The 15,000-nt window shown below is 37.7% G+C and overlaps 2 protein-coding genes across 5 annotated transcripts in view; one reads left to right on the top strand and one right to left on the bottom strand.

Annotated features, from left to right (window-relative positions):
* The first annotated feature begins 627 nt into the window (after positions 1–627).
* Uba5 (Ubiquitin-like activating enzyme 5) lies at positions 628–5,915 on the top strand. Its single transcript, XM_027377854.2, has 7 exons — positions 628–840; positions 2,491–2,626; positions 2,966–3,162; positions 3,278–3,464; positions 3,643–3,770; positions 4,361–4,575; positions 5,008–5,915. The coding sequence occupies exons 1-7, from the start codon at positions 707–709 to the stop codon at positions 5,193–5,195; spliced, it is 1,185 nt and encodes a 394-aa protein (XP_027233655.1). The 5' UTR covers positions 628–706; the 3' UTR covers positions 5,196–5,915.
* A 2,237-nt stretch (positions 5,916–8,152) lies between these two features.
* The window catches only part of LOC113825074 (uncharacterized), a 100,500-nt gene continuing 93,652 nt past the window's right edge, over positions 8,153–15,000 (bottom strand). For all 4 annotated transcript variants that reach the window (XM_070128491.1, XM_070128489.1, XM_070128490.1 and 1 more), the window contains 7 exons: positions 13,588–13,732; positions 12,642–12,811; positions 11,299–11,477; positions 10,822–10,963; positions 10,394–10,546; positions 10,142–10,258; positions 8,153–9,976 (listed from right to left, as the gene is read on the bottom strand). In XM_070128491.1, coding sequence (XP_069984592.1) covers positions 9,929–9,976; positions 10,142–10,258; positions 10,394–10,546; positions 10,822–10,963; positions 11,299–11,477; positions 12,642–12,811; positions 13,588–13,732 — 954 coding nt within the window. In that variant the 3' untranslated portion in view covers positions 8,153–9,928. The remainder of the gene's footprint in view (positions 9,977–10,141; positions 10,259–10,393; positions 10,547–10,821; positions 10,964–11,298; positions 11,478–12,641; positions 12,812–13,587; positions 13,733–15,000) is intronic.

Raw genomic sequence — 15,000 nt, forward strand, 5'->3', positions numbered from 1 at the left:
GGCTTCGACCAATAGCAATAGAGCTTTCCTCGGAGCTGTATTCTGATTGGTCGTTCTTCTGAGCGAAGGTCTTGAACTGTCATCCTGGACTTTTATCTTCAGCCAATCAGAAGTTAGAAAAAAAGCAATCTTATCATTGGTTGGTTACTTTTTGTAGGGGAAAAGTGCCCAATAATATTTAACTTATCAGGATATCGAAACTAAGATTTCTTGGTAAATATTATTAAAATAGGCTTTACAAAACATTAATCTTAAATCCAAAATGTGGAAATGTCAGTCTCAAGCCATAATGACTAGTTTAAAGCATGCATAAGATTATGATTCGGACGATTAATGTGACAGATACATCTTTATAGATATCTTATGTTTAAATTGCGATGTTGGAATTTAATATTCCACTATGAACCAAATAACTTAAATTCTCAAAATATATAAAGTTTATATTTTTTAAGCTCGTTTCCAATAAGAAAATGATACTATTCAAAAATCCCTCTTTTTATTAATTTACGTAAAAAAAGAGTCGAAGAAAAATCACGTATATTATTTCCGGAAAAAAATGTAAAACAGCTAATACATTCAACCTCCTTGAAAAAAATCAAATTATGTATACAAGATGCGTGTTGTCATCCCGGCGTGAGTAATCGAGAAGGAAACACCGAGGCGAAAGTAAGGCGGTTCCTCGCTCACGTCAGGACAGCTGTTCATCATGTCTGTGGAAGAACTCAAGGCTAAAATACAGCAATTGGAAGCCGAATTAAAGCAGCTGAGAGATGACAAGGGCGGTGCAAGAGAGAAAATCGCCCAAATGTCGGGTGAAGTGGTGGATAGTAACCCGTACAGGTGAGAAATATGTTTCGTGTGTTCCTTACCTGTCAGAATCTTTTTTTCCATATTGCCCGGTAGTTTAACTTTGTATGGGTTAATGGGATGATGGATATGTTTAGAGACGATTATTGAGTTCAGCATAGTGTTGAATTAGTATTGGGAAGTATGTAATTTATTTTCTTGTGATTGCGTCATTGCTAAGGTTTGTGATCTAGGAACCACTAAGGTCTCAAGTTGTCATGTATTAAAGATTTTATACAGAAGTTTAACAATTACTCCATATAATCAGTCATGTTTTAGATTTCCTGTGAGATATGAATAAGTTGGACTTACTTTACCATTTTTTGTTATTTTTTTCCTGTATGATTTTATTGAAGAATTATTTTAGTTTTAATGTTGTTTCTAGGGACTGTTATATTTAATTCTGGGCAATAAAGATCTAATGGTAGTATTAATTTTCAAAACAAATATCAAGTTTCTTGCATCAAATCCGCAGATTTTACTATATCCAAGGTGCGTTTCCAGTGGAAGTCTTTAAATTTTCGAGTTAGAGACCCCGCCCCCTTCCCTTCCCTGTTTGCTAGGCTTGTAGGAGTATGAGTGAGGATTTGGGCAAATTTGTATCTGTAGAAGATTTAGATTCTCATTATGGTTACAAGTAAACCATATGGCATTACCTTTGTAGAAGTTTGATATTAATATGAATAAAGCTCATATAAGGATATCAGCATATAAGCTATATACATATATATTTTCAGTATCAGTTTATGCATCACAAATTTACAAATTAAGCTTTAATTCAGAGGGCCAGGGTGGCATCTATTTTTGCCATGAAGCACCGAGCCTCCATGCTAGGTGGCAAGTATCCATGTCATGACAGTCATACTTGCTCTAGGTCTTAAGTTGTGTACTAAAAAGTCCCTAGCTTAAATGAACCATGTTTATTGCTACAAATGTAGAAAAGGTATGAATAAGTAAGGATATCTTCAAGGTGGAAGGACACTGTGAAGCTTTTCTTCTGAGCTTGCTTGGCCCTTTCTGCATTCATTGAAGAGATACAGCTTTCCAGAGGAGGCTTAAATTATGTTTTTAGTTTGTTCTTAAAAGAAAAAAAAAATCATGCATAAGGTGCAGCAAAAAATTGGGGAGAGCAGGGAAAACATATGGTTCTTGCATTCAAAATTTTCACTTGGGTAGCTTTCTGCTTTTGACACCTGCGATACATATCCTCTTAAATCAATACACTGTAATACCTTGTATGTAAATGTAGGAAAGTTTTCTTGTGTATAGAGCTATAGTATTGTTTTTTGAACATCAAATGATTTTTTTTTTTTTTTTTATATATATATCAATTTTTGTCAGCAGTCCTGGAGCATTTATGTCTAGCTGGTCTTTTACTTATTTCTATATTTAGGGATTCTGATAGATTTACTATTAGATTTGATTCAGTTTAAAGACAGATAGTGTTTTATATAAATGCTTGTACATGAATATATAAATAAAAGTATGAGTCTGCCTATATTTGTCTATATTTGTTTCCCCATATGTATCAGTGTATCTTAACTGTTTATCATCTTTCTTTTTTATTATTATTATTAAAGCCTTTGAGTATATTAAAGTAATACTGGGTATTGAGCTAACAAAAATCTTTTTCTTTTTTTTCAGCCGATTGATGGCTCTAAAGAGAATGGGAATTGTGGAAGACTATGAAAAGATTAGAACTCACACTGTTGCTGTAGTTGGAGTCGGTGGTGTTGGCAGTGTGACTGCGGAAATGCTCACTAGATGTGGTATTGGTAAGGTAAGTCGATGGACTTTATTTAGGTGTGAATCTTTAATGACTTCAAAAACAAAGATTGAAATGATATATTGTGGTATTCTGTTTTAAGCTGTATGTTATATATGTTATATATTGAATATGAATATTAATAATTTAAATTTGCATATACATCTTCATTATAAAAGGAAAAGTTTGCTGTTGTAAATTTAGAGTAATTATTTTTCCTTTCTTCTGCTTAAATATTATACTTGCATTTATTTTGATGAAATTTGAAATCATCTTACACTAATTGATAATAAAAATTATATATATGTATATTATAGGAGTATGGAAATGTATGATTATATTTCTTTTTTTCAGCTTCTGTTATTTGACTATGATAAAGTAGAGCTGGCCAACATGAACCGACTGTTCTTCCAGCCCCACCAAGCAGGGCTTAGCAAAGTTGCTGCTGCAGCTAACACTCTACAGTTTATCAATCCAGATGTCACATTTGAAACTCATAACTATAATATTACAACTGTAGATAATTTTGACCACTTCATGGACAGAATTAAGTAAGTAGAAGGGTTAACTGGAGAAGGTATTTTCCTATTGAAAGATTTTGATAAAAAAGCAGTTCTTGTATATTTCAAATAGGGTATAATGAGAAATTTTTATTGTCTTTTCCAGGACTGGTAGCTTAACGGGTGGACCAGTGGATCTCGTGCTGAGCTGTGTGGATAACTACGAGGCCCGAATGGCTGTTAACCGAGCATGCAATGAATTGGGTCAGACGTGGTTTGAGTCTGGCGTTGCAGAAAATGCAGTCTCGGGTCACATTCAGTTCCTGATCCCAGGGGAGATTGCTTGTTTTGATGTAAGCATTGATTTATTTTGATGAATGTTTGTAAAAGAAAATAGAGAAAAATTGGGAGGATGAAATGCCTATTTGTTTCTCAAAATTCATAAAATATACTTAATTCATTATATAATCTATTACAGAATTAATTGCATGAAACTATCATAATTTTACACCCTTTCTCTCTGCCATCCAGTGTGCGCCTCCTCTTGTGGTTGCAAGCCAGATTGATGAGCGTACCTTGAAACGTGAGGGTGTCTGCGCAGCTTCTTTACCCACAACAATGGGTATAGTTGCCGGCATGCTGGTGCAAAATGTTCTCAAGTAAGTTGAAACCAGTTATTTGCCAGGTGAAGTAATGGAACTTTAGTTCTTTTTTCAATTAAATATTTTATTAAATGCATTATTGTTAGAATACAACATTCAACATTCTTGCTATATTTATTACAAAACATTACAACTTTTATTTTGAAAGTCATTTCTCTATTACCAAATATCATCGAGTAAGGGAAAAGCATTTTGATTTCCTATGCAACAGGGTGCAAAGAAAGGTTGATTAGTTCTTAGATAGTTACAACTTGTTGTATCTGGTTATTGTGCAAAGATACAACCTTGTCATTTGGCTTAAAACTATTTTTTCATCCTTTGTAAATATACCCACCCATAACAGATGTTTAGCAGACAGTGAATATAATGGTTTAGGTTTTTTGAGTGTAATGGTAAATATATGTTTAGTTTGAGGTTTGTAGAAGTTGATCATTGACTCATAACAGTAAATCAAGTTTAAGTATAAAGCAGATATACAGCATATAAGCAAGTGAACATACTATCAGTCTTTTTACAGCCCTGTACTGTATCATTTAATTGTGTGATTTATGTTTGCCATGAATGAAAATGAAAACTTCTGCCACCAGGTACTTGCTGAACTTTGGTCAGGTGTCCTACTACTTAGGTTACAATGCCTTAGTGGACTTCTTTCCAACAATGACGGTGAAACCCAACCCTCAGTGCGAAGACTCTTGGTGCCGGAAGAGACAAGCGGAGTACAATGCAAAGAAGGCAGCTGAACCCAAGGTGGAAAAGGTGGTGGTAGAGGAGAAAGCTGTTGTCCATGAGGATAATGAGTGGGGTGAGTGAACATTTTTGTGTGTGCGGTGTTCAAGCTTTTTCTCGTTTTTGCTTTTCTTTTCCTCTCTTTTTTTCTTTGAATTAGTTTTCTGTTTTTCATACTTCTTGTGTTCTTTTCCCATCCAATCTTCCCTTTGTTTCATAGTAACAGTAATAGTATTTAGATGTTTGAAATTTCTGATGATATTCCATATGGAGGAATCATAACCTTCAGTTGGGTATTAGTGATTACTTTTATTAAAAGAAAAAGGGGGGCTTTAGTGGCAATCTGAAGAATTATGTTGTATTTACTACTTTTCATAAAGTATATATTTGAATTTGTGAAAAAAAGACATCAAGAATATCTTAAGATTGTGTCAGTACAGAATAGTACTTTTTCATCCATATCACCTGATAGACAGAATTATATTAATAACACCCATCTCTCTTGCAGGTATTTCTCTTGTTGATGAGACAGCTCCTGAGGAGGCCAGCTCTGAGCCTCAAGTTTCAGGTCTTGCAAAGGGTATAACGGTAGCCTACGAGAGACCAGCCCCGACAAGCACCGAGGAAGAGGCCAACGTGGTCCAATCGGAAGACACATCCCTGGATGACCTCATGGCGCAAATGAAGTCCCTGTAAGGCTGTTTAATAAGTGGGAGGGTGGGTATTCTGGGACTGATGTTGACGAAAAGGAAAAAATTTGTAGAGAAACCAATTCAAAATGTATGTATCATAGAAGCTCTGGAATAATCATAGTTTGTCTGATGATGAATCTCTCCAAGAGTTAAAAAATAATTGTTTTTCTTCTTTAAAAAAATACTCCATTGGTTTTCTATCTCTTCTGGTATGCCTATATATTTTGTGAAGAAGAGAATAAAATCACAAGTGCCCAAGTAATGAATTTAACTGTTATCAAAGCTCTCAGAATTTATCTTTAAGAAATTATATGAAATACTTGCATGATTGTATATTTCATTAGGATATTATCAGTGGTTTGATGTGAGGCTCAAACTTACTCACTTGAGAAAATGTTATACAAATGTTTAATTTTACCTTTTTTTTTTTTTTTTTTTTTTTTAATAGAGTATATTGTTTTTGTTTGGAACATTTATAAATCTCTTCTCTTTTTTGTGTCTTTGTTATGAATCATGTTATTTAATTGATATGCTTATATATATTTTGAATATATCAAGTCTGAAGAACATTCCCCATCTGCTGCTTGTTTTATAGGTAAAAGTTTATTATGCTTAATTATTTCTGGAAAGTCGGAGATAAGCTGTATTTCACAATCTCAAGATTGAAATTATCACTGCTGCTGATTGATATACATATTTTTTTTACATTAAATTATTTATAAATCATCTGCATATCATTTTCCTATGTTTTATTTAGCAAAACAAAGTGGATAAATGTTATCAACATGTATCTTGCAAATGTACTCAGATTTATCTGGCGATTTGGGCTCTTGCAAGAGCCCAGCACCTCCTTCATAGCACACAAGTTGAATATGGCCTTTGTTACACCTGGCCTCAGTGTTAATTTTATAGGTATTTTTAGAAAACTTTTGCCAGAGCCTTAGTAATTAATTGCCATGAAGGAAGTGCCTGAAACAAACAAGTTTTGTGCTTGAAAAACATGTATTAAAAAGTGATAAAAATAATAACGGTTTAATTGCAATTATTAGTTTATTTAAATCAAACAATATGCATGTGGTGGTTCACTCACAAATATACTAAAATACTTAAATTATACTCGTAATGGTACAACTCCATATTACTGTACTATATCACTATATCAGTGGCTCATGGGTTGGCTTGAGTTCATGAAACCTTGGAAGAATAATTTTGAGCAACAGCAAGAAGAAAAAAGTTTACCTTTTGCTGATATGTTGGCAACACAGGGTCGTGTAATACAAAATAATGTTCTGGTGTTAAAATACAAGATTTCTTAGGAAACTGTTTTTAAGAGACAGCTGATACCAGGTGGTTGTGGTTGGTCATTAGTGTAGAAAGTTTGGAAACCACTTGGTAAATTTCAGAAAATCTATGAATCCTATTTCAAATTATGCCATTAAAGTATGAGGTAATATTCCAGTAATACTCAGTTGGTGCATTTGTCAATAATATGCTTTCACCATGGAAATACAGTGAATGTGGTTCTCCTTACTGAAGCGAGGGAACTAATGCGTAAATCTAGAGGTCTCAGTTGCATGGCATCACCCAACTAGAACTAATAGGTGGTAGCCTTAACATTATTCGTCAAATGTCTAGAAAAGTGGCAGAAACACCAGGTTCTGGGCAGAAATGGGGCAAAGGTATACAAAGAAGTGATAAACCAATCAGCCCCAGGATTACATGACACTCTCTTCTAATCCATGGGCAGAATGGACCTCCCTTCCAATCCACCCATATGCTTTTACCCCACTCCTGCTAATCCTGTTGGTGTGCAGTTAGTTGTTTGACATATAATTAATTCGTCACTGTTTTCTAAAATACATTGTCTATCACTTATAGTACCTCACTTCTGTAACATGTTTTCATCACAAAAATATATTTTACCCAATATAATTGTGATTAAAGTACAGTACACCTTACTTCAAATGAAAAAGAAAATCTCTCTTTCACCTGCACGCACCTAAGAACGCACGTATATGCAAATGCACATGCGGACACACACACTTTTACAGTACTCATAATTAGGGCGCTATCGCCAATGGGGTCATATAGCCATATCCACCCTATGCTTACACCTCCAAGGGTCCCTCATGGCAAGCCGTCAAGCAGTATCTCGGCCCATCTCCTGCACCTCACGATACGTTGGACTGATTGTCGTCCTATAGGCTTCCTCCACCAGGTAGTCTCAGGCAGAGACAACCTTGTGGGCAGGATCGTCCTGTAGGAGGTGAGGCGGGTGCCTGAGTTGGCGGTCCCGTATTGTGCGAGTAAAGGGTCCTGTGCCAGTCTCACGATGTAATCAGAGTAAAACTGTAGTGTCAGGGCCTTGAATATGTGTAATTTAGTCCTTCTGCACGATACTGTTATCCTAAATACTCTTGTCGAGAGAGTACATGACTCAGTGGTTCTTAATATATCGCCATTTTTTTCACTTTTTCACGAAAAAAGTCTTGGCCGCCAAATTTCAAAGTCCTATAACTCTGTAACCACTGGCCCTATCTTCAAAAATTAAGTATATTCGTAGAGGGGAAATCACAGGGAATAAAGATGATTTATTTTTATCTTTTGAGTGATACTAAGTTCCATAACCTTTTGGCCTTGCAATTGACAATAGTTCAAGTTCCCTGATTTAATAATTGAGATCGTTTATTTCATTTGGTTCGTTCGTGATTGATCAAGGACGAGCTCTCTGTTCTATTGTATACCCTATGCTTACCTTGGTTGATAGTGTATAATCAGTTTGATATAATGTCATAGTTATGTATTTATTTCCTAATCAAAAACAAAGATACTAAAATCATGCTAACATACTGGAATTAATATAAGATAGACGTTATAATTTAAAAGAAGTGGGGATGGGAGGTAGTGCGGTACAGGTGACGTCCCTGCGCCGAGGGAGAGAAAACGTGTCCGCCAGACCCATTCTCTTTCGTCCCTGCGCGTTAAAATCTGTACTGGCTTTTATTTCGAGAAGTCAGGTTCTTTTAACATCCCACATGGTTATAATTGAGCAAATATCTATTTACAAAATTTCTACGTATGCTCATATGGTGTTCTAGTGTCAACCGTAATTAAAATTGCATCAAATTTTGTCTACATGATTGGCCAAAGGAGTCAAAATAATTGTGTATGGCGTGCACTCACTATCAGAATTGCTAAAACAGAGCTATCTGTTGGCTACCATTAGAACGAATCGATTTACCACTGTAACTGTTGAGGCGAGTTACCATTTCTTCGTGAATCCCATTTTACTATCGCTGGTAAACACGATGGTAACTGTACGCTGGTAAATTAGTTACGATCGTATGTTGGTGAATCCAGCCCTAGGAGAGCATGCAAACCAACCACCATTGGTTCACCACCAGCGTTTAACAACTCAGCAGGGATACCGCAAATACCCGCTGCTTTACTACCCTCAGCTTGAAGATCGCCTGTCAAACTGATAATATGGTAGTTCCTTACTGAACTGCGGGTCTGGCACAGGGTTTGCGACTCCACTCGCATCCTATCTAATCGTCGGTGTTCAATACTCAGTACTCAAACCCAACGTGCCTGAACTACAACACGATCTGAAATGATTAAAACTACTACTGAGCAGATTGCGGTCGTCTGTGGCCTTCAACCTCCTTCGGAAGATGCCTGATAAACTGTTCTTCGTCCCTTCTCAAGTGTCCGAGTCCTACGCACCAGCGAACGATGCAAGTCCCGGTCTCCTGTCAGTGAGCCGTGCGACAAGCCTCTGTGACTTCCAGTTTTGTCTTGTTCTTAGGAAGTCGCCCATGAATTCCTGAGCTGTGTTCGCACTTGTAGGTATCCCACAGCAGTAGAGGGTCCGCCAGGTTGTCGATTGCTGCGAACTGTCCAGTCAGCCTTAGCAAAACCACGGGCACACCCCCTCTCTCCCAACCTGTTCACATGAAACTCCCTAGGGTAATCAATGGACTGACAATGGGGTTTGAAGTGGACTTGAAGGGTGGCCAAAACCATCTTGGGTCAGTACCACAGGACTTGGCCCTCCGATATACCCTGCAGTTCTGGAGGATCCTCCAATGAGTTCTTACTCGATCTCCTTGGCCACACGACCCACGTCGATGCGGGGCAGATCGCTGGTACCAGTAGTCAGAAATCCTCAATCTGCAGAACCTTGCAAAGTCACAAGAAAAGAGGCTATTCTCGCTGCCGACATCTGCTCCCAAGCCATGAGGACCACAGACACCTCATTGCCAGCTCGATCACAACCGGATTCCGCAGTGAAGTCGCCTAGAATAGTGCGAATCTCGCCAAGGACAGCTGTCTGCCACCGATGTGAGTGGCGAGAAAACCGCTTTCACATCGAGTTTGCAAACATTGGTAGGAGCGTACACAACGAGAGACATGGAGCACTGCTCATGTAAAATATTTACTGCTGAATTAGACATAAAAATATCATTCTTTATAGAGGGTATTCTCAGATTCATGACCTGTGGCACATTATTAGAATGCAATAAAGAATAACAGATTGTATCATCTATCCTATCTAGGAGAAATATTACAGTATACTGAAGAAAGGTGATATTTTACATACATTATTTGTGAAGGGTAGTATCTTATATATATTAAAGTTAAAAGGGGAATCCTGAGATACTGTGGATTTCCTTGACTCAAAGAAATGCATAATTTAAAGTTTTGATTGTTCAATGAAGTTCTGCTGCACAGTAGTTATATTGACGGTAAACGCTTCTGACCAGCCTTCTCCAATGCTTCATCCTGTTATAAAGAAAACAAAGTGACATACATTCTACTTCCAGATGATAATCATTCATATCACAAATCCACGTAAAAAGATAATCATATTGTATTTAAAATGTCAATCCCCCTTTTAGATTAACGTAGATTAGATTTAGATTCGCTCCCTCACTGACTAGCACTCACCATGGCCTTGAAGAAAGCACTGTTGGCCGCCTGCTCGAAAAGTGTCCTCTCTTTCTCGAGCCTCTCACCAATGAGTCCACTTCGTTTATGTGCCTGGTCCATGTTTTGGAGTACAAACTGTATGGAAGAAATAGCACATAAAAAATACCGTTTGGATAATAATATTTGCTATTTAAAAAATCCCAAACACACAAAACAAATCTTATATAAGATTTTTTTCTTCCTTTTTTTAAGTAGGAATGAACAGCTTACCTCGTCAATGCTTCTTTGATGAACTTGCTGGTGAACCTTGACGTATTTCTCCTTTTTACCGAGTGTGTTGACCTGGACCTCGTTGCGTCCGTCTCTCAGGTCAGTGGCGCCCAGACGACCATCCCAGATCTTGACTTCGAGTGACATGCCGTCCTGTATCGTGGGAGAGTGGTTAATGGTTACAAATCAAAATAAACGTGTTAGGGTAATGGTTAAAGGCTAAAAATTAAAATAAATGTGCCAGGGGAATAGTTGATGGTTAACTGTAATAAAGCAAAATAAATGTCATAGATATCAAAGGAAATATAGCATTATATCAAGGGGAAAAGATTATATACCTCACTTCAAAGCCCAATTCTCAATAAAGTTTACGTAAATTATAGTTAATGTGATAGAACTAATTCGAATAAAAAATGGAAATTACTCACATGGAGCTTAAAGTACTCCTCATTAAGGGCTTGTTGCAGCACCTTATGGGCAGGAGCGCCCTTTGATAACCTCTCCAGCACATCGGGGTTGGGGGCGCCCTTAAACATCGTCAGCCAATGAACTCCACTAATCACGGAATTCCTGTAGAAGAAAAAGGATTGAGAAATTTTCCAGCTAAGAGATACTCAGATCACGACAAATGACGAAATTTCTGCAAAATAAGGATATTTTTCCCTCTAGATGACAGATATTTATATTATAATTCCTTCGTAATCTTAACCAGCTGACAGATACTCAGAACACGACCAAAGACGAAATTTCAGTAAAATAAAGGGATATTACCCCCCTAGATGACAGACATTCATATTCCATTTCCTCTTACCCACCAAAACCAATCATCCAACACCATGAAAATAACTTCTCCACCCACACCCACACTTCGCCACACGACAATCTTACACCTCCTCCACCCTTACTTCTCAAAGACCTGCGTCACGCCCCAGGCCATAGGGTGATCATAGTTCAAGTGAGGAATTTCTCCCTTCGAGTCCGTCAACTTGCCGGGTTTCTTCCCATCGTCCGGGTGGTACTGCGGCGAGAACCCGAACAGCTGGACGAGGAGGACAGAACGCTCATCGTAGTGCGGGTGTAAAGTCTGAGAAAAAGGGAGAGAGATTTAAATATTGGTGTGTTTCGGAATAAAAATGTTCAGATATTTGGTTTAAGAGATAGAAGGGGAGAACACGGGTCTAATAAGCATGAGGCAAGGAGGGTGGAAATAGAGAGGTGTGAGAGAGGAGGGGGAGAGGCAGGGAGGATGGAGAGATGAGCGAGAGGGGATGTGGGAGGGGGAAGAGGCAGAGAGAAAATGAAAGAGACTAAGAGAGAGAGAGGGGGGGGGAGGAAGGGAGGAAGTGAGAGAGAGAGAGAGAGAGAGAGAGAGAGAGAGAGAGAGAGAGAGAGAGAGAGAGAGAGAGAGAGAGAGAGAGAGAGAGAGAGAGAGAGAGAGAGAGAGAGAGAGAGAGAGAAAGAGAGAGAGAGATATTACTAACCTCAATGTGACCATAAAATGAACCAACAAAATAAAAAGAAAATAACCATAAAATGAACTAACAAAATAAGAGAAAATAGTGTTAATTGTAATGAACCACAACGGTAATTATCACGCCTCGCTTATAACACAAAAGAAAATTTGCTAAAATCAAGCCAAATTATAAGAAAATACATATACAAATACAAATTAAATTGGAAACCAAAAGAAAACTTTAAGCGGGTCGGCTAAATCCTGTAAACAACTGGACGACCATGAGAAATGAACGAAAACAAATAAATAAATAAATAAAACGAGGGTTGATAGATGTATTACAAAATAAACTGCCTTACAAGATCTACATGAGCATGAACACAATTATAAATACTCATGAATGCCCCGGATACTCAAATTTGTTGCACTGTAATTACATTTTTTTTCTGCGTATGTATACACACTTTCCTGGGTCGTCAGCAACTGAACTTGCCCGCCCAAAACAGCTGATACTGACAGCTTACATTATTGGAACGACAAAAGAAGTAGGACTATAGTAAAGCATTTTAGATGATAATAGAATAGAACAAAGACGATATTACTAGTGTTAATCACAACGAACTTATTACTAAAGTGTAAATAGTAAAAATAAATAAGCAAAATAGTTCGTGATAGACGACAAAGAAAATGGAGGCTGTAACAAGGGAAACTAAGATAAAATGAAAAAGTGGCCATCTCGGGGATACTATAATATAAGTGCTTATACACATTACATATCATGAAAAGATTATCTACCACAGGTTCATCCAGCCACTGAGGAGATCGCTGGGCTGAAAGGAAGTCGACTTTCTTCGTAATAAATCTATCGTCATGCCCATATCCTTCAGGAGTCGATGGGAGGTCTTTCGCTTCCTCTCCGGCCAGAATTTGGCAGTAGACGTGGCAGTATCGGTTGTCCATGTACACTGAAAGAGAAAATCCGTTCTCTTTTTAACGTATTGTAAAAGAGTAAAGGAAATAAGCATGGGCAAGTACAAGAAGCTTGAGTTAGCGAATCTACACACCAAACAATATCATTACGGCTCTCTATGTATTGCACACAGTAAAATAACATTCTTTAGCTTTTTAACATATTATGTAATGCAGTGAGATTCTATAGAACATACATAATAGCTTCTGAATAATATCAATTAACTCTGCTGCTAGTCTGTACAGGACAGGAGTTCCCGGCCCTTTCCACTCTCGACCTCCCGAAATTAGCTATTCCACTTATATTTTCCTCTAAGAGAGAAAAAAGAATCTACCAGAACCTTTGTTCCTATAATTATCATGCAGTATTCCTCGAAGATAGATCTCCATAGTATAGTATCAATCGATCTGCTAAGATCGGTTAGGTTAACAATAAAGAACCCCTGTAGAGAACCACTGGATATAAGTAATCGGATCTTTCGTGTTTCCTCTGTGAAAACCTCATTCTTAAAATCATTCTGATATTTCATTCCTGGAACTTATCTGTTACTATTAGACGACTCATTTGAAAAAAAGAAACACGGTTACCTTTATATACGTTGGTGTAGAAAACATACAGTTTGCAAGCTTCCATTTAACGAAAATCTTCACCTTACAGTCAGAGTTGCCAGCTAGGAAATCAATCCTCTCTAAATACCTACCCAAGTAACGTAGGACATCAAATTTACAGTCATCAGTAAAGAATTCCCTTTCCTCTCCCCTGAAACCCTACCAGGAAGTCCAAAGACGCCAAGGACACAGACGCGAAAGCCCATCCTGATATCGTAGTGGACGAAATGGGTGTAATCGACGTTGGGAATCGGCTCCTTGGTCCTCGCCTGTTGCGCCTTCTGGTCGAGGCTGTCCTCCATGTACTTCTGCAGGAGGAAAGGAAGGGAAAGGCACGTTATTGATCTCGTTGGGTCGTGGCAGTTGCTTGGGACAGACGAGGGGGAAGGGAGAGGGGGTCCCTCGTTGTCTACGGTGTGGGATTAATTTGGGATTTGTGTCGGAGGAGGATTTAGGATTGGGGGACTTTTATGTAGAGTCTGTAGGTTTCGTGGTTTATTTTGCGTAAAGAGGCACGAACGCACGGGAGGGAGGGAGGGAGAGAGAGAGAGGGGTGGGGGAGAGTGAGTGAGAAAGAGAGAGAAGATAGAAAAACATTCACAATCTGCATTTTTTTATGATGTACAATCTGTCGCCGCAGTGCAATCGGAGATTTTAAGTGAATACACTAGTATACAAATCCTGATAAAAGTAATAATAAAACCCACAATAATGTATGTCTAGTAACAGAAATGGAAGGAGCTAAAAATAAGGGGGGGGGGTCCCAGGGGTAATCCTTAAATGTAGATGTGACCAAATGGAAAGATATGATTGGCTGCCATCTACCCAGAGAAAGGAACCGAAAATCCGAGCATAGAACGAGCGTTACCAGGCCTATTTTTCACTCTGGAAGACACCAAACGTAGGGGGGGGGGAGGTAAAAAGGTAATATTACCCTCCTGATCCCCCCGCCAGCTTCATCCCTGTCTGGCAATCAGTTTTTTTTTAGAAACCTACAAACCTTTCTTATTACGGAAGAAAATGGCGTACTGAAATGCCATTTCAATCTTTCATAGTTTTTCATTCTTGGCGTAAGGGAAGCGGGCAAAACTGTCAAATTGTTCGATGCTATGGCCGCTTCCCAGTTATCAAAAATATTTTAGTTTTGTGAAGAACTTTCTTATCCCTTCTATTCCTCAGTGAAATTAATGTACAAGCAATTGTAGGCTTATAATGAAAGATGTTGACACAATGTCATAAGCAACTTCAAGAATACTACAGTTCCTCATCACATTTTAAAGGAAAATGTCAGTTATCTTGAATTACAGAAAATTAAGGAAATTAGAGAGAAACGAGATTTGAAAACTAAATGCATATTATTTTGGACAAAAAAGACATGTTTCTTTGTCTTTCTTTCACGAAGTCCGTTTCTTTCATTTTCTCCTTCACAAGTAATTTCTAAAACTTATTTTCAAATTATGATAGTCTTACATTAAACATAAATAATTGTTATATATATCATGCATTTTCTGTGTCTGCTTTTAAGGTTGACTTTAATATTTCTCATAAACCGTACCATCTGATAACCGTAGGTGAT

This window comes from Penaeus vannamei, chromosome 2, assembly GCF_042767895.1.
Source record: "Penaeus vannamei isolate JL-2024 chromosome 2, ASM4276789v1, whole genome shotgun sequence".
Taxonomy (NCBI): domain Eukaryota; kingdom Metazoa; phylum Arthropoda; class Malacostraca; order Decapoda; family Penaeidae; genus Penaeus; species Penaeus vannamei.